Consider the following 19,298-nt stretch of genomic DNA (forward strand, 5'->3'; position numbering starts at 1 on the left):
TGCAAAAAAAAATCCTTGAACAATATTACAATATCTGGATGGCCTGCAATTTTCAGACTACCAGGTAAACACTTATTGTACTGCCTGTGTTGTTTCTCATCTTGCCATCTAGATTAATATCTTATCAACAGGTACCAAATAAAGGTTAATTATTAAAACCTTCTAGTCACAGATGTAGCTCAAAGGAAGGCACTTGAGACTCTGACTTTGATTTCCAATTCTGCAAACAAATAAAACCTTGTAGAACCAGGGAAGCACAAGACAGACTTCATTCTTTAGAGAAATAGTAACTTGATGATTAAAAAAAACTGCTCCAAGGTTTCAAACTTGGGTGACAGGAAAAATGATACTACTAGCAAAAACGAGGCTGGTAAGATGAAGGTATAAGTTTATAGGACAAGATCTGAACCATGTGAACATGGTTTTTAGATACAGAGTGGTGATAACACATCTCAAAGGAACTATATAAAAGAAGATGCCCAATACTTACTTTACCATAAGTCCTATTTAATTCCTAATGAACATATAGGGATGCCAGATGTGGTGGCATGTGTCTGTAGTCCCAGCACTCTGGGAAGTCGAGGCTGGAAGATCACCAAGTTTGAGCCCATCCAGGACAACTTAGCAAAACCCTCTCAAAAAATTTTTTGAAAGGGGCTACACATGTATGTCAGTGCAAAGGCCTTCAGTTTACTCTTCAGTACTGCAAACCACCACTACCACAATAACAAAGCCAGGGGGCCGGGGATGTAGCTCAGCAGTGCAGTGCCTGCCTGGCAAGCGGAGGCCCTGGGTTCGATTACCGGTACCAAAAAAGAAAAGTGAAAAAACAAAAACAAAGCCAGGGATAGCCTATTTTGTGCCCTGCTTCTATTTTATGAACTTTCTCTTCTTTTTTTTTTTTTTTTGTTTACCAGGGATTGAACTTGGGTACTTGCGCTTACAAGGCAGGCCACCGAACCACTGAGCTAAATCCCGGGCCCTATTTTATGAACTTTCATTTCACATTGTCCCAAGCTATATTCAACTGTTGCACTATATATAATCTGGTTTTTATAATGAACAGAGACTCAAAATATAATTTAAAAATCATTTAATTCATAAAGTGAAAAACTAGAATATAAAAGCATTTCACATTTTAAAAACAAATAATACCTTCTAAATTATTTAACATAAGATAAGAGATCCACAATACTTTACCTGAAAGCTCTGGGAGGCAGATGTTTCAGAATTATGAAATTTTTCAGAATGGACCTTGTGCTTGCGAGGCAGGTGGAGACACACTGAGCTAAATCCCTGGCCCTCAGATTTTATTAAGGCAATGTGCATATGCCATACTAATTAACCCTTTAAAAAAGTGGTAGCAGCCCCTCCCCAGTAATCAAACATGTTAATATTTCTGCAGCAAAATAAATGAATATTCACATGAAATGGGATAAACGGTTTGTCAGATTAGATATATAAACAAGTTAATTTTGTCACCAAGCTTATGAAAACCTTGTTTTCAGAATTTCTTAGATTTTGAAATTACAATTACAGATAAAGGAATGCAGATCTTTATACTCTTGTATGGTAAGACACAAAAAAATAAATGATCCCTTTTTACAAATGAAAAAACACATAAGCTTTCAAATACATTATAAATTAAGACATCTTTCTTTTTGATATTATTAAATGTACATCTTAAATACATACACACACACATATAGCATACATGATTTATGACAATCAACTGGAATTGAAGGCTTGGAAATACAATCCCTTCTGTAAGGAGGGGATACTATTATCTGTGACCTAAAATTAAAATAGGGTTAAGTCAACTCCTCATGATGCTAGGAAGAGCACTTGCTGAGTGCAACACAAGGAGGTAGGATTTATTCTTCAAGAAGTACAATTTCACTTGTAAGCAATCTCTTTCATAAAAACACAAGTAGGCAACATTACTTAAAATGAATGTTAGATGACTTTTCTCTGTGTACAATACTATGTTTGGCTTTATGCCTAAAAGTTAAAACTTTAAAGGTATTTTTAGGTAAATAAGTAATGTTTTACCAAGTTTAAAAACATATGGGTCACAATGATGCTCCTAAGTAATTGCGGTGTTTTTTTTTTGGTACCGGGGATTGAACTCAGGACCTTATGCTTAAAAGCAGGTGGCGGAACCACTGAGCTAAATCTGTGGCCGAGTAATTGTAGTATTAAAACAAATATTTAAAGAAGTCCATTGATTTTCATAAAATCCTATCTGGTGGTTAAAATTACTCAAAATCAAGAGTAAAGCCATGCGTAGCATGCGTAGTTTCTGAATATATCCCTTTCTTCCATTGACTGGTATGTGAAGAATTTGCAGCAACAACTTCCACAGGTTGGAGGGTAGTGAACAAATGCCAAGTCATTCAGTTAACCAACTCCAATCAAGATTCTAAAACCAGGTATGAAAAAGTCACAATTAGAAGTTTAATGTAAGTGGTAAATGAATGGATGTTCGTTTTTGTACAGTTGGACATTTTATATCAAGTTGAGCCAGGCATGGTGACGCATGCCTATATTCCCAGCACTTGGGAAGCAGAGGCAGGAGGACTGCTGTAATATCGAGGCCAGCATGAGCTATACATTGAGTTCAAGGCCAGTCTGAAGCACCTAGTGAAACCTCCCTTCCTCCCTCTCTCCCTCCCATACTCTCTCTGTCTTTCTCACACACACAATCTAAAGTTGAAAAACCAAAAATGCATAAATTACAATTAGAAAGTTTAGCTCACTTTATTATCTAACTGCAAAAAGTACTTCAAAGTTTTCATAAAAATTTGAAACAAATAATTATCCTTAGAAAATAAGAATTGACACTGAGGTTAAATGCAGTAATCATTAATTCAGTACACATTTTTAGTTCTCCTAGTTCTAACAAATCAATAGTTCATAGTAATTACAAAGTAACATAAGCACTCTTATTTGTTTGTTTGTGGTTTTTTTTTTTTTTTGGTACTGGGGAGGGATCAAACTTGGGTCCTTGCACTTGCAAGGCAGGCAGTGGAACCACTGAGCTAAATCCCCAATCCCAGCACTCTTTTAAATCACAAACATATTAAGATAATTCATTTTATATGAAGCAGGTACTACATCTGAGTTACTGTGTAAGGTCAATCTAACTGGAGAAAATTGTTGAAGCAAAATGGTACAAATAATTCAATTTCAGTGTTCACATTGCAAAGAAAATTTAATCTGACTGAAAACGGTACTGTTGATGTTTATTGATATACACTATCAACCCTAGTACATCTGAGTAAAAGATGGGGATTTGAGGTTGAGAACATTCTTCAAATGCTCTTTTCTCCAAGTACTCCTATTACCTATACACAGCCAGAATGTCAAATAAAGGTAGCAAAGAAAGCTAACTCTTTTGCACCCAACATACCTAAAACATACACTCATATCCACACAAAGCTTACCATCATGCTATTGTCCTGGTCCTCATTTGCTTCACGTATAATAGTATTTAAATGGCCAAGACAGTTCAAATTTTCTTCTATCATTTGTGCTAAACTCTCCCTGTGGGATAAAAGAACAAAGCCTTTTCAAACTCAGCAAAGAAACATAAATTTCCTCTACCTTCTGGTCTTCTAAATAAGGATGATTACTGTCCTTGCTGCAACCCAGCACCCCAATGTGGCTAACTCCTATAGTGTTCAGGTCCTTCATCCCTCCCACCCAGAGGCAGAGTCCCACTTCATCCACACTGTTGTCTCTGACTATCTCTAATGATAAGTCCACTATAAGATAGGTTACAGTGGTGCACATCTGTAATCTCAGCTACTTGGGAGGCTGAGGCAGAAAGATTGTAATGTTGAGGCCAGCCTGGGCAACTCAGAGACGCTGTTTAAAAATACATAGAGCTGAAAATGAAGCTCAATAGTAAAGCCCTTGCCTAGCATGCATAAGGCTGTGTTCAATCCCCGTATTGGAAGAAAAAAAAAGTCCACTATAACTCTAATCAAACTTTTCTTTAAAGCATAAGTAGCACTTAACATATAACACTTTCCCCCAGAAATATTAAAGGAGGAAAAAATTCTTGTGGCATGGACAGATGAAAAACTACGTTTTGTTTTTGGATTATTTCCTTTTCTCTACAAGTAGAAAAATACCATCACACTTAAGTCACATACACAAGTATAGAGAAGAAGATTGAAAAGTACAACCTGTTCTGCAAAGATCAGGAAGGATTAAAAACTCTGGTTGAGAACAATAGATGACAGCAATGACAAGAAAAATAAGCAAGCTGGTTCTTAATGGCAGCGTCAGAAAACAGTGTGACAGGGTAGCTGACCAGAACTATCCATGGAAGTTTATTTTTAAAGAAGATCCTGATTCTGGTTTCCACCTTCATGCTTTCTCCTTCCATATGGCCTCTATACTCACCATTTACCAACCCTCAGTGCCTCCTCTATCAAAGTCAGTTTTGGCATGGTAGCCACTATGAGCTTAGTATGAAATGCTGATTTAGCTCTTATTTAACAGATGGAAATACTTAGGCTAACAGTTTCTAACCCTTTGTAGTTAAGTACCATAGGTACATTATAATTGAAAGTAATTTTCCTTTATAATGTACTCCTACCTGAAAATAAAATATTGATCAGATGCCCTTTGGCCAACAGCCACAACCTCAAATTAGAAATTACCTATATATGTACCACTTGCAACCATTAATGTCCTCTAAAAAACCTAAATGACTTTACTAAAAGCAAATGGTTGAAAATGTATTAAACTTTATTTCTCTTAACTTTGATCACAGAATATTTGCTTAACACTATAATCTGTATTATATTTGTAGATGTTTTACTTTAGGCCAAGTCTATAATGATTCCAAGACAGACCCTGAACTTGCTTTCTTTAAAAAAATCAAATACCTGATATCAGCTTGCCTTCCTGCCATGTGCTTTTTCTCTCATAAAAGTAGCGTACAGAATGTGCAATTGCATGACCTCCTGAGCAGTGATGTAACATGGCTGCACTTCTGCAAAACTAATTATGGGAAGAACTTCGAGGAAATGCTGGTGCTGTAGAGGTCTCCATGAGTTGTGAGAAAAGTGACAATACACAAGCTAGCAAAGAGCCACTGGCTCTGGATACGGCACATCTTATGCTGAGAAAATAATAGACATGGATAGTCATTCAGCTTTTAGCAGAAGAGCGGGAACTAACAAAAGAAAATACAGGACTTTAAACTTGAATTATTTGCAAAGTTGATTTAAGTCATTGAAAAAAAGCCTAATTTTAAAATACTAAGTTATACAGTAAATTTGATCTCAATAATTTATTAAAAGGGCAGTCAAGGACCCCAAAATGATAAATGCAAAAAGATAGCATAATTTCTCATAGAGATATAGCAAAGGGAGGAATAAAGTTTGGGTAAAAGAAATTGAGACAAAATAACAGAAAAGTCTTAGAACTTGGACTAAACAATTATAGGTAATTTTTGTTGAATATTTACCTTTTAAGAATGTTACACACATTGTCTAATAAAATTTTCACAGCCATTCTATAAGAAATTTATTTCTCATTTTACAGGTAAGAAAATATGGACATTAAAAAAGTCAAGCACACTGTCCAAAAGTATTAGGAAGGGACAGTTGAGACTCAACCTTAGTCTGAAGGCACTGAAGACCTCCTTTGCTATATTCTACTGCTTCATTCCTACCACTATTCTGAAAACACAACATCTACTGTTACAAAGGAACCCACCCATCTTGAGTTACCACGCATGACAAAGAATGTTCACGCTGTGCTAAAGTTGGAGGCAGGCACGCTGATGCCTGAGGAGTTACTGCACCTTCTAGACTGGAACCTACAAGGGACCTGGCAGAACTCTGTGTCTGAAAGAAAAAGGAAAAGAAAATCAAAAGATTATAGGAAAGCACCTCTATTGATTCACATAATTTACCATACTCCTAAGATTTACATTTCATCACTACTTTATTATATAGAGTATTTCTGTACAAAACTATTCCCACCTTTATACACCATTTCTAACTATACTGTCCTTGGTTTTTAGCTTCATTAACTAAAAGTGAATGTATTTACTTCTCTTAAAACCACTTTAATTGGAAGGGAAAGAAAAAACCCAGATGAACATAGAGCTTCTTACGCTAACTAGTTAGCCATATCTCTCTCCATGTTGGGTAGATATGTCATACTGGTCCAGTATCAGGAGAACTATAAAAATAAAGTAACTGGAAAGGAGAGTGATAGTGCAAAAGCCCTGAATCTCCATTGGTAGTCAGATGCAGAGCAAAGAATATGAGCATCAACCTAATATAAAATATACATCTTTAAAGAGACAGCTCATGCTGATAAAAACCCTTTTGCAGATAACAGTAGCAAGTCAATATCATATTAAATAATTTGTTAGTAAATACTTACGCAGGCAATTTTAAGGAGATGCCAAATTTCTTTCTGCCTCTTTCCCTGCATGAACATGACAGTATTGTCAGCTTCTTTGATGTTACTGAGGGCCACTTCTACCTTGGGGAGTAGGTCAATAATCTTCTGTTTACAGCCCAAAAGCTTGCTGGAAAGATTAAATCAGCATCAGATAATTGTTATAACCCTCAAATACTATACACCATACTCCCAAAACCCAGTTAGGGAAATGAACTACAATCAGCATTATATTTAATAACTGATCTCCAAAGCAGTACAGGCAAACAGGTAATATAAATACAGGCACTGTGCATGTAGTTTTGGCCAAGCTACTCGAGATAACAGCCAGAATTCTTGGGTCTAGGATACTCATCAAAAAGAGGTGGCATTTTGAAAAAAAAAACAAGGAGAAAATAAAACAATTTTTCTACCTTAGATGGCCAAACAACTCCTTGAGAACACGATCCTGACTCTGAACAGTATGCACAATGATCTTCACCATCTCTGTGCTGTCACTGTAGGAGTGATCTGTAAAAGATTTTAATCAGTGAGTACAACCTTTCTCTTGCAGAAAGTATCAATCTCCAAGCAAAACATATTTCTCAAAAACTCAAAAGTCTGAAAGAAGGCTAACAAACATTTCTATTTAAATAAAAATTGGATTAAAATTTCAAGATTACTTATAAATAAATTCTAAAGTCTAGGGATATAGCTCAATGGTTAATTATATATAAAAAAGTTATGTGCATTTGTGTGTATACAATGTGCATATATAGATGTACAAGTGTGATCAAAATATACGGTGAATATTTAAAATTTTTAAATGTATTACAGTAAAAGACAAATTACTATTAATGCCTCTCAAAATACTCCCCCTTGCTTCCAGCACACTTATTCCATCAGCCTGGAAGTTCTGTTTGGTGAATGCCTTCAGGAGGTAAGATAAAAAACATGATGAATGTTCTGGCTCAGTGCTATCCAACAGAAAGACAGGCTTGTAAAAGCATGGCGTGTCCTCATTCTTATTCACCATATCTGGCACTGTGTTACTTTCCGTTCTTCCACAAAGTCCAAAAGCCCACGAAAGGTAAGTGTTCTGAACTGATTTAGGACCTCAAGGAACTGATTTAGAACCTCAAGTGAAAGATTTGAAAGAGAACTTCCAGAACTGCTTCAGAAAATGGTAAGAATGATGGGATAAGTGTGATTGAAGCAAGAGGGAGTATTTTGAGGTCGATTAATGGCAACGTTTTTTTTTTTACTGTAATCATATCTTATATCTAAACACCATATTTTTCAGTCACACACTGTGTATGTGTACATAGGGATGTGTAAATAGACACATATATGTATGTATATGTAATAAACACACACATACATCAGCGTATTTTCAGAGACATTAGTTGCCTGTATTTAGAACAGCAGTTTTGGCTGGCTTTATTACTAATCTATTCCCATGCCCATATGCAGCCTCTGGCCAAGATACCAATTTTTCTCATATGATTAACATCACTTATTTAGAAACAGTAGGATAATCTATCAAACTTTCACTGCTTTAGGAAGATCAACATAAGTTTGAGGCCAACCTGGGCTACATACTGAGTTCAAAGCCATCCTGTATTATACAACAAGACCTTGTCTCAAAAGAAATAATAAAATAAAATAAATAAAAAACAACAAAAGACAACTTTCACTGCCTTAAGGTAGGAGGCATTTGTCCAAGCTAGGATGTATGACACTTTATGTATATCCTTCTGTTTATGGCCCACAAATTTTTGAAAAAAGTTGATTCAAACCAAATCTGATGTACTAATAAAGGAAACTGTAGACATCTTAAGTTTGTCCTAAAGCCAAATGGAAGGTGACAGATGTCCTCAAATGGGTTGGTTACTGGTCACAGTGAGCCCTACAATTACAAGAGATGCTATCTCAACTTTTAACAATCACCAGCTTTATTATATTTCAGAAAATTCTTCATACATCATGTTGGCAATTTCCTTGGACAATAAATAAGCCTGAGTGCAAAAATAATTTTGGAACTAATAGTTACTACTGGGTTTTAATTTCCCCATTTAACCTTCATAGCAGTCCTGTGAATGGCTTTTACTACTCCTACTTTAAAAAAATGTTTCCTTCATTATCAGTTCAAAGACCACCTCCATAGCCCAACTGTATTCCTTACATATCTCTCTGGCTCTCCCTTAACAACAACCAGGTACAAGAATCCAAAACCACTCTTCTTCAAACAGCACTTTCCTAAATCCCACAGGCCAAAGTGAAGTTTCTCATGTAACTAGCTGGTAGATGGTCAAAGATCTCAGAACTTTAGCCTTGTCCAACAGAGAATGAAGAAAAGTTGGTTTTCATATTTTCAATTGAACAAGAATCCCAAGTCAACTGTGAGCTACAGGATACCAGAGACTGTAAATCAAGGGTTATTATATAAGAACCAGTGATACATAAAACACAACCCATGAGTATACATCTTTGTAATATTCTATGTGATAAATAATGCATTTTAACTATATAACAAAGTATGATAGATGTCCCAAGGAAAACCATGTTAGTAATTACATACTGCTAGCTGTCTGGCCTCTTCTTTCATGGAACCCAATTTTGACTGTCAGCCAAACTATGGTTATTCAGATTTGGTTATGTAGCGTGCATTTCTTTAGAAAGTAGGTGAAAATAAGAAGTGAAGTATGTTTGTTTCTTTAAGGAAAAAGATTATTGTCAGTGATAAAATTTCATGTTTCAAGCAAAAGTTTGAATTTTAGAAAATTTGTATTCACAGCTGGAATTTGTCAGTTTCTCAATACTTAGACTTTTCTGATGAGGTCAGTGACATTAAAAAGATGTGCCAAAATGTAAAACAATACCAGTCAATACCAGTGTACTCACTAGTTTGTTTTAGAAAATATACACTTAATCAAAATATGTTAATAGGCAATGGATTTATTATTTTTAAATGAATACAAAAATGTCTCAAATTTCCTGTTTTAAATCTTGAGGGTATTTTTTTTTTTTTTGGTACCAGGGATTGAACACAGGACCTTGTGCTTGAGAGGTAGGTGCGGTGCCACTGAACTGAATTCCTGGCCCTTCTGTTTTAATTCTTGAAAAATTCTCCAATATTGTAATAATGTTTTGTGTATAAAGGACTCCTTCAAGAAATTTTGAAAAATGCTTATCTGTTCTTTGCAGGTGAATACCTAAATGGGATTAACCTCAAGGTTAATTTTCTGGGCCGGGGATTTAGCTCAGTGGTTTGGTGGACTGCCTTATAAGGGCAAGGTCCCGAGTTCAATCCCCAGTACCGGGGGGGAATAAAAAAAGGTTAATTTTCAGGTGAAGGACTAGTACATATTTATATATTTATATGCTTCGAGGTCAAAAGCCTCTGAGTGGAAGGCCTTTAAACAAGTTGAGAGCCTGGCTCCAGAGAATATAGGATTAATCATGATGCCACTGATATAGGAGGGGAAATGGGCGTGGATACCAACAGTTTAGTGTTAGCCATCCTGAAGTGTGAAGTGAGGTTAACTTTAATGAAAGAAGTGATAACATCATAGGTCTGAGGAGTATGCTAGAGTTTTAAAACCTTCCACTGTGTACAGTGGAAGATGTTGCTGACCCAGAACATATGTTAAGAATCAAAGCAAAAGTGAAAATCTCTGAATTAGTAATAGCAACAACAGAATGGACAGTGATACAAGTTTTTTACTGGTACTGTAATAGCTTCAACAAAATTGCAATAACTGTTAAGAGTAGACTGTTGGATTGATCTGGAATCAGGATTTTATTGATAGAATAGGCAAAAATGTTGAAGATATCAACCAAATAGTGACTTATGTGGTAGATATTATGATTAGAGTAAAATATTAAAATTTAATTTTAAATAGAAAACAAGTCTAAATATTCTCTTTAATGTTCATGATCCCAAACTTCTAATAAATTTGATATTGCAGATAGATACAAACTATGAGAAAATTATGTTGTTTTTAAGTACCATGTCATGTATATTAATTTGCATATGTATATTAATTCGCTGTTATGTGCTTATAAATTTTACAGTATAAAATACTTTTTAATTTTTTTTTTCTTTTGGTACTGGGGATCGAATTCAGGTCCTTGCTCTTGTGAGGCACGCGCCAAAACCACAGAGCTAAATCCCCAGTCCTTAAAGTATAAAATTTTTAATTTTTTTAACAATTTAAGTAAATCATACTCTACGGCATAAAATTCACTTTTTACTTCCACAACCCTTCAAAACAAAAAAAATTTAAACCAAATAACAGTATCTTGCAGGTATGTAACACCTTATAGTTTTCAAAGCATTTTCACAAACACCCTCTCACACATACTGCTGTAATATATTAATTGAGTTAGGAAAGACAGGTTTCAATATCATCTTCTAGAAAAGACAAATGAGGTACAGGGAAATGTGCCAAGATCAGCTGGTCAGTAAAGTACCGCAGCAAAGTGCCCAATCTACAATTCAAGTCTTCTGAGGTCTTTCCAGTAGTATGCTCTGCGGTTAGCAGATGTTCAACAGGATTCATTTTGCCAGTGATACAAGCCATCAATAACCAGTACATATAGAGGCATCATTTTCAAGGTAAAGTGCCTAAAACATAGGCCTTTCCTCTCACCATTCCACACCTGAACCCACTGCCTCAAATTCATTCCAACTTCCCTAATCTTAAGCATCTTTTTTCCATCTTTCCACACAGATTTCTGCTTCCTCTTCTTTGAGTTCATTTCTCTTCAATTCCTTCTTTTGATTTCCATGTTTAAAATTTTTCTACCCAATTTTGTTATTACTTTCTCCTTCTAATCTCTTAAATGATCACAAAGTTAAAGCTATTACACTTTAGGTGTCTTAATGGTAATACCAAAAAAGGAATTTTAAAACATTTAAAACATTTAAAATTCCCTATACTTGTTCAAATATTGAGTCTCCTAAAATATCTCTAAGAACTGTGACAGAAGTGTCTTACCTGCAGGTCTGTGCTTTAACTGTTTATACAGATCAATGGCATGCTGTTCCCTACAAAAGAAAAACATGTTTCTATGTGAAGGTAATTTAATGACTCTTGAAATAAATAATACCATATGCATTAATGATCCTCATTTTAAAGCAAGTACAAGTTGCCAATCAGTACTTATAGATAATTTCATTGAGTAAAAAGAAAGGATAATACTTGATCTCAAAATGCAAATACAATACAATACCTGCTCTGTTAATCACCACAAATACAATATTCTTGCATCAGTAACATTTAAATAAGCAAAAAGTATGATGATTAAAGAGAAAAATCTGGTTTCTAATATAGACATACAGGAAATTAATCTCATTAGGGCACTTAAGAGACAATCCTGGATCAGAAATACAGTAAAGTTAAGGACATAGTTTGCAATTTGGATATACTTAGAAAATACTTCAAAACACTTGTGAAAAGATGTTTTTCAAAGAACAGACAAAGGTCAACCCAAAGAGTTATTTCCAAAATTTCCTGTAACTAAGAATAGCTTCCTTTTAAAATATGACATGAAGGGCTGGGGCTTTAGCTCAGAGGTTCTGCTGCCTGCCTCCATCAGTGGAAGGATCCAAGTTCGATCCCCAGTACCAAAAATAAAAATAAAATAAAATATGACATGAATATCTTTGGGGAAAGGAAAACTATAGAACAGCACTACACAGAAGCTTCACTTGCTAGATGTAAGGAGAAATAACAATGCTACAAAAAATTATAGACATTAAGACCAACAACATAAATCCTTACAAAGATTCCATCAAGTCTCCCTGGCGTCTTCCATAAGGGCTCTTCTGTAGCTCCATGATTTCAGTGTGCAAAGACATAATCTGATCTTCAAGGTATCCAATGACACCAACCTAAAGAATGATGAAAACAAAAAGAAAATGACAGACTTACCACCACATAATACTAATCAAAACTCAGACTTTAAGCATAGAGAATGGTCTGCTCTGGCATTATGCAAACTAATTCAACATGAAACACTAATATTGTTAAGGCCTTTTTATCTTTTAGATTCTGAGAATCTTTCACACAAGAACATAGTTCTTTCTAAGCTACGTGCTTTTCTCTCCTGACAATGTACTACTAGCTCTGCCTTTTTTTTCCTGGAGAAGTAAAAGACAAAAAACATGATAACCAAAACCAGTGGTGTCACTTGCAATCTCAGCTCCAGGATATCAACTATCCCTATCCATATTCTCAGGGTAAGTAAGTACTGGCAAGGAAAGCAATAATGTAGAATCATTGATAGCAGTACAGGATAAGGGAGGAAACTGCTACCTAAAAATAATCTGTCTATCCCTAGGGATCTCATATATTTTATTATCTATACCAGTATAATTTGAGAGTGAAAGGAAATACTGAAGATACCAGGATAAACTGGGATGTCCTACATAAAACAGGATGTACAAATATCTTAACTAAACCAGCCACAAAAATAAAAGACCCGTATTTATTACTGATTCCTATTTAGTCACCAAAACCCTACTAGAAAAGGTATTGTTCCTTAAAAAGTAATATGGAAATTGAAGTTCAGTGAGGCTGAGTAATTTGTCCAAAGCCCTCATTTTCATCCACTATGATTACTTCTTCTATATATACAAAACAACTACTAAACATTTGTCTGATATTCAGGGATGACGAAATACACATTCTTTTTATATCAAAACCAAAGACACTGGGAAACACCAAGAATTAATAAGCACCCAGAATAAGCTCAGTGATTTTACCTCAGCATAGTGGATAGCCTTTTCTTCCATTTCTTTCCAAGCTTTTAGCATTTTTTCTGAAGCTAAAACAAAAGTCTAAATTGGTTATCTCAGAAAGAGTCATAGCTTAAATTACTAGCCTGCCTAACTCCTGCTGTATCAATATCAAAAATGTTATGGGTTAACTGTGACACCCAACCCCAAATATATGTTCAGATTGTAACGTCTAATACCTTATGATGTCACCTTATTAAAAACTGGGTCCTTACAGGTATAATCAGCTAAATATATACTCACATTGGAGAGGGTGGGCCCTTAATCCATTATGACCCCTTTATCCTTACAAGAAAAGACACAGAAAAAAAAGAAAAAAGACACAGAGACACAGATACACAAGGATAAAGCGTAACGTGACAATAGGGAAACCGACTGAAGTGCTACAGCTGCAAACTAAAGAACATAAAGGACTACTGGCAAACCATCAGAAACTAGGAAAAAGCAAAGAAGGATTTTTCCCTACAGGTTTCAGAGGGATCATATCCTACTAACACCTTGATTTCAGACCTTTGACCTCCAGAGCTGTAAGACAGTAAATTTCAGTGTTTTAAGCACCTAATTTATGGTATTTTGTTATGGACATCCTAGGGAAGCAATATAGGTAGATTTATCTTTAAAAATTCTTTTAAAAAGTAACACATGAATGTGTTTTAAAAGCCAGCCAGGTATTTAGCTCAGTGGTTCCACTGCCTGCCTCGCAAGCACAAGGTCCCAAGTTCAATCCCTGGTACCAAAAAAAAAAAAAGACCCCTTGCAAAAAAAAAAAAAAAAAAAAAAAAAAAAAAAAAGCCAAACACTATGCAAAGATATAAAAAGACTTTTTTCTCCTCTCCTAGAGCCCAAGAGATCTCACTACTATTATTTATTGCTAGACACATACCTTATTCCCTCACAAGTTAGGGAATATATACAGACTTCTCTTTACTTTTTCCACAACTTAAAATATCACTGCTAACCAAAGACCCAAGTGATCTTTTAATACCAGAACACACAGACCTACCTGAATCATTAATAACTGTATAGAACACCCTTGACAAGTCAAAGATATTTTAATGAAATACTTATAATGTTTTGTCATTCAACAGAATGCCTATAATATACAAACAAACAAACATTAATCACAGCACCTATTCTGGAGAGTAAATGTATTCATCTTATGAGACACTTTGGATCAGTTACTCTGAGGGCAAGTGCAGAAAAAGTATTTTTTTTTTCTAAAAAAGTATTAGTTTTATGAAACACATCAGAAATGCTGGTAGTGATTCTTTCAAATTTATTCAAATTTTAACTGTGTTTTTCCCAGTTCCTTAGTATATTTTAATGAAGACAAGCTTGAAGTCAAACAATAAAAATCTGGGAACTGTGCCCAAAAAACAGGAGGTGTCCACAGTACATGGTTTGGAAATAAACAAAACCTTGAAATTATCTGTTATTATTTCCAAAAAGATAAGTAGTTGAATAGTTCCCTAGCTGTGTTAGCCCACTTAAGCTCTACATTAAAAAAAAAAAAAAAAGATCTATAATGGGTGGCATATAAACAATAGAAATTTATTTTACACTGTTCTTAACGCTAGGAAATCCAAGATCAAAGCAATGGCAAATTCACTGTCTGGTGAGGGCTTCCTTTCTGGTTCATACATGGCTGGCTTCATATTGTTTCCTCACATGGTAGAAAGCATGGAGGAATCTCATTTAGGCCTCCGTTACAAGGACACTAATTACACTCATGAGGGCTTCATGTTCATGACTTAATCATTTCCCAATAACCCTACCTTCAAATACCATCATCTTAGGGGTCAGGATTTCAAAATATGAATTTTGGAGGAAAACATTTAATCTATAGCACTGACCAAGAAGCTACTCCAGTATAGATTCATTTCTATTTTTAAAATGAGATTTTAAATTCACCAGTTCTTAAATTACTCTTGTGTAATTTAGCTTTTCAAGAACTAAATAATTTTATTCAATTTTGAAAGTAAGTTATTTAAGAGATAAAAAAAGAGCTAACATTCAAAACTAACATGGCTTATCATGATCTAAGTTATTCTCTCTTGTTCCAAAGTAAAGTAAGAACTGGCTATGTGTCAAGAAGGCAAAACAACAGATGGCTTCAAGACTACAGTCCTAAAAATTATAATACACCCAGAAACTTACATATTCCATAAGTCATCTGCTCACTGTATCTCTCCAGGTCAAGCTGAATGCTTTTGTGAAAAAATTCCAATTTAGCTTTCAGTTGCTGTGATGCTGAGATCAAAGTGTTCTTCATTTTTGTCAAATTAGCGTTGTATCTCAGAAGACTTAACCTACAACACAGCAAAACAAAATTATCAGAACTCAAAAACACTGAATAAAAATTTAAAAATATAAAGTTCCAGAAGCCTAAGTTTCTATTATCAATCTATGAGAAATAGCTCATCTCTAGAATCTGATCTCTACAAACTTCTAGCTGGAGCTATTTTGTGATAAACAATGTTCTTATACTATGACATTTAGGAGCTACTACTGTTAAGCAATGGGTGGATTCAACCATTTAAAGAAACCTATAAGTCTGTTAAGAATATTACATTTCAAACTGGCCCAATATTTTAGCACTACGTGCAATACTGACCAAGGAAAACTGGCAAGAGTATAAAATGAACACAACATTGTGCTTATGAAGAACATAATCCACTTACATTGCTGCTCTTTGTCCCTGGAAGAGCCTACTATAGTCTTCTTTTAGCCCAGACACATAGTGTACTGCTTCAGCCCAAACTTTACGTAGCTGTACAACTGGAAGCTGTATTTTGCTATCTTGTACTACAGGCAAGAAGATGAGTAAAAGGAGCGTTGAGTTACTTTTAAAGACTATGGAGTTCATTTATCATTTTCTGTGATTTGCAGTCCACACAAATAGCATTCCCACAGATGCTAAGAGGAAGTTACTTGTTACCATTTAATTCAGTTCAATATACTGTTTACTGAATACACAAACCGTACTCCAGGTAGAATGGGTCATAAAAATGAATGATAAAATCACTACCCTCACAGAGCTTCTACATCTTTTTTTCTTGCTTCTAAAATGGAATATCTTTTACTATATGTTAATCTAAGTTCTTTACTTTTTAAAACTTCTAAGTCATTCCTATCTTTCCCTCAATCCATCAGTCTTTTCTGTTTCTAAGTAACACACATACCCCCTAGACCACCAACTGAGCTTCAACAAAGCATATAGGATAAATGGCAGTTTTATAAGATATTCCAAACTTTATAATGTTAACTATTCATTATTAGGTCTTCCCATTCTTGACGTGGACATGTGAAAAAGGAAAAGGAATCAATGGAAAGAGCTCTCTAAAGGTAAAGATGAGACAATGTGAACAACAAAGTGATAGAGGATTATAATCCAAAGTATAAAGTAAATAGCCATGAGTCCAAAATAATATAAATAAGTGATTGAATAAGTTAATATATAGGAGAAAAGAGACAAATCTCCTATATAGAAGAATTCCAATTAATTATATAGATACTTTGTCATAAAGGAGGGGAACATAACTCCTCATTCATAACATGTGGTTTCATATAGTGACTTCCTTCCAAAAATAGCATATAAAGGGATGGTAGATTAAACTTTAACATGAACAGACTTGATAAACACTACTTCAGCCAGGTGATCAAGATCAACACCAATAGTCATAAATCTTGGTGATAGTATATACTTTATTTGAGACCAAAATATCACTTTACTGCTGTGATCTTTCTTATTAAAAAACAAAACAAAACAAAGCAAAACAGAGCTGGTTGTGGTGGCGCACTCCTGTAATCCCAGCACTTGGGAGCCTCAGGCAGGAGGATTGCTGTGAGTTCAAGACCAGGTTGGGCTATATAGTGAGTTCCAGGTCAGTCTCAACTACATAGTGAGACCCTGAATCAAAAAAAAAAAAAAAAAAGACAAATTCCAATCAGGGACATGTTGCAGAACAGCCGACCAGTACTCCTCAAAGCTGCCAACATCATCAAATTAAGCAAAGTCTCAGAATCTGTCATAGCCAACAGAAGCTTAAGGAGACATGACAACAAGATGTACTGTGGTATCCTGCACGAGACCTTAGAATAGTAAAAGGACATTAGATTAAAAACTAAGGAAATCTAAATAAGGTATGAATTTAGTTAATAACATGTTCATGAATTAATTGTAATGAATGTACCAGACTAATACATTAATAAAAGGGGAAAGTACATGTATGAGGGAGAGGATACATAAGAACATTACAGTATTTGCTTAGTTTTTCTGTAAATCTAAAACAGTATTTTAAAACTTCTACTAGTGTTTTTTTTTTTTTTTTGGAGTGTCTTGCTATGAAGTTCAGGCTGGGCTTAAACATACTATGTAGCCCAAGCTGTCCTTAAACTCACAGCAATCCTCTTGCCTCAGCCTCCTTAGTGTTAGGATTACAGGTCTATACTACCTCATAATAAAAGAGATAAATAAAGTCAGGGCAGGAGGTAGGGGAGTGACTTTAAAAAGACATGAGAGAACTTTTTTAAGGAAAAAGAGATGTTCTGCATCTTGATTGTGGTATGAATTTTACAGGTATATAAATGTCAAAAATAATCAAATTTAGGCACACATGGTGGCACATGTCTATAATCCCAGCACTCTAGGAAGCTGAGACAGAAGAATTGCAAGTTCAAGCTCAGCCTGGGCAACTTGAAGACTTAGTGAAATCCTGTCTTAAAATAAAAGGTGGGATGGGGATGTACTTCAGTGAGAAGGCCTTGGGTTTTCCCCAGTAGTACCACCACCAAAAGAAAAAACTGTATCATCAAACTATATCATCTGCTATATATATATATCATTTTATTACATGTAAACAATTCGTCAAGAAAAGGTATATATAGCTAAGGTCCAATTTTGTTCTTAATCTTATAATTTTTTGCTCAATTTTAGTTTGGATAGATACGAATTGATCAAAAACTTCTTCAGGGCCAGGGATTTGGCAAAGCGGTTCCACCACTTGCCTTGCAAGCACAAGGACCCGAGTTTGATCCCCGATAGAAGAAAAAAAAAAACAAAAACTTCAAAGGAAAAGAATAATCATCATAGGGCAAAACATTTGAATATCAAGCAATATTCATACATATTTGAGGATGGGGGATAGGGCTCAGGGGTAAAGTGTGCTTGCCCAGCATGTTCAGGGCCCTGGGTTCAACTCCCAGAACCAGAGAGGGGTAAAATAACAACACGGGAATATGAACAACCACACTTACCAATATAATTTACACAATCAGACAAACTTCTGGAAGCAAATGGCCCTTCATATACAGTCTTGCTTTTATCAAACAAATAAACCATATAGCTATCGCAGCCTCTCTGAAAACAAAACAAAACAATTCAAATCCTGCTCAAAGATCCTTGAAAATTCTAGGTTTTCTAAATACTTAAGCACTAGATGTACTATTTTAAAATGCAAATGACCAAAATCAATGTATGTTAACAGACACTGCACAGATATAGGGTCTAAATTTTTGTTGCAGAGCAAAAAACACAAAGGCTAGGTTGAAAAACAAAAATACAATGCTAAATGAAAAAAAAATTAGACATGATGCTACATATTGTAAGATTCCATGTGTGAATGTTCACAAAAGACAAATCTGTAAAGACAGCAAGATCAGTGGTTATATACGGTGGGCAGAAAGGAGAATAACCAATAACAGATAAGAGGGCTCTTCTTGATATGGAAATATTTTTAAACTGATTTAAATTTTTTTTTAAACCCCACAGAACTGTATACTTGAAATAGATAAATTATATATGTGAAATATGCCTCCGTCTCACACAACAAAATAGAAAATGCAAGCCACGACCACGATTGTATCCATACCAGATTATTCTGTGGCAGAACCTATGAGGTTGCTAGTCTAATTTCAAGATTCTAGGCTTCTATTACTGGCAAGGTTGGGCTCAAACTCGAAATTCTCCTGCCTTGGCTTCCCTAAATGCTGAGGGAAGCCAAGGCAGGAGAATTTCGAGTTTGAGCCCAACCTGGACAATTAAGCAACTAAGACCTTTCCGCAAGATAAAAAATTAAAAAAA

General features: G+C 35.0%; 1 protein-coding gene across 3 annotated transcripts in view; it reads right to left on the reverse strand.

The window, feature by feature from the left end:
• Positions 1–1,649: 1,649 nt before the first annotated feature.
• The window catches only part of Chuk (component of inhibitor of nuclear factor kappa B kinase complex), a 32,043-nt gene continuing 14,394 nt past the window's right edge, over positions 1,650–19,298 (reverse strand). Inside the window, exons 11-21 of one of the 3 annotated variants that reach the window (XM_010638536.3) lie at positions 18,473–18,575; positions 15,898–16,021; positions 15,374–15,525; positions 13,184–13,245; positions 12,201–12,310; positions 11,415–11,464; positions 6,846–6,942; positions 6,415–6,562; positions 5,737–5,867; positions 3,447–3,546; positions 1,650–2,422 (exon numbers count right to left, since the gene is read on the reverse strand). In XM_010638536.3, the coding sequence (XP_010636838.1) occupies positions 2,393–2,422; positions 3,447–3,546; positions 5,737–5,867; positions 6,415–6,562; positions 6,846–6,942; positions 11,415–11,464; positions 12,201–12,310; positions 13,184–13,245; positions 15,374–15,525; positions 15,898–16,021; positions 18,473–18,575 (1,107 nt within the window). In that variant the 3' untranslated portion in view covers positions 1,650–2,392. Of the gene's footprint in view, positions 2,423–3,446; positions 3,547–4,901; positions 5,138–5,736; positions 5,868–6,414; positions 6,563–6,845; positions 6,943–11,414; positions 11,465–12,200; positions 12,311–13,183; positions 13,246–15,373; positions 15,526–15,897; positions 16,022–18,472; positions 18,576–19,298 lie in introns of those variants that run through there. The other 2 variants (XR_783122.2, XM_033761317.1) reach the window with 2 other exon arrangements.

This window comes from Fukomys damarensis, unplaced genomic scaffold (assembly GCF_012274545.1).
Source record: "Fukomys damarensis isolate Sample0158 unplaced genomic scaffold, DMR_v1.0_HiC HiC_scaffold_8, whole genome shotgun sequence".
Taxonomy (NCBI): domain Eukaryota; kingdom Metazoa; phylum Chordata; class Mammalia; order Rodentia; family Bathyergidae; genus Fukomys; species Fukomys damarensis.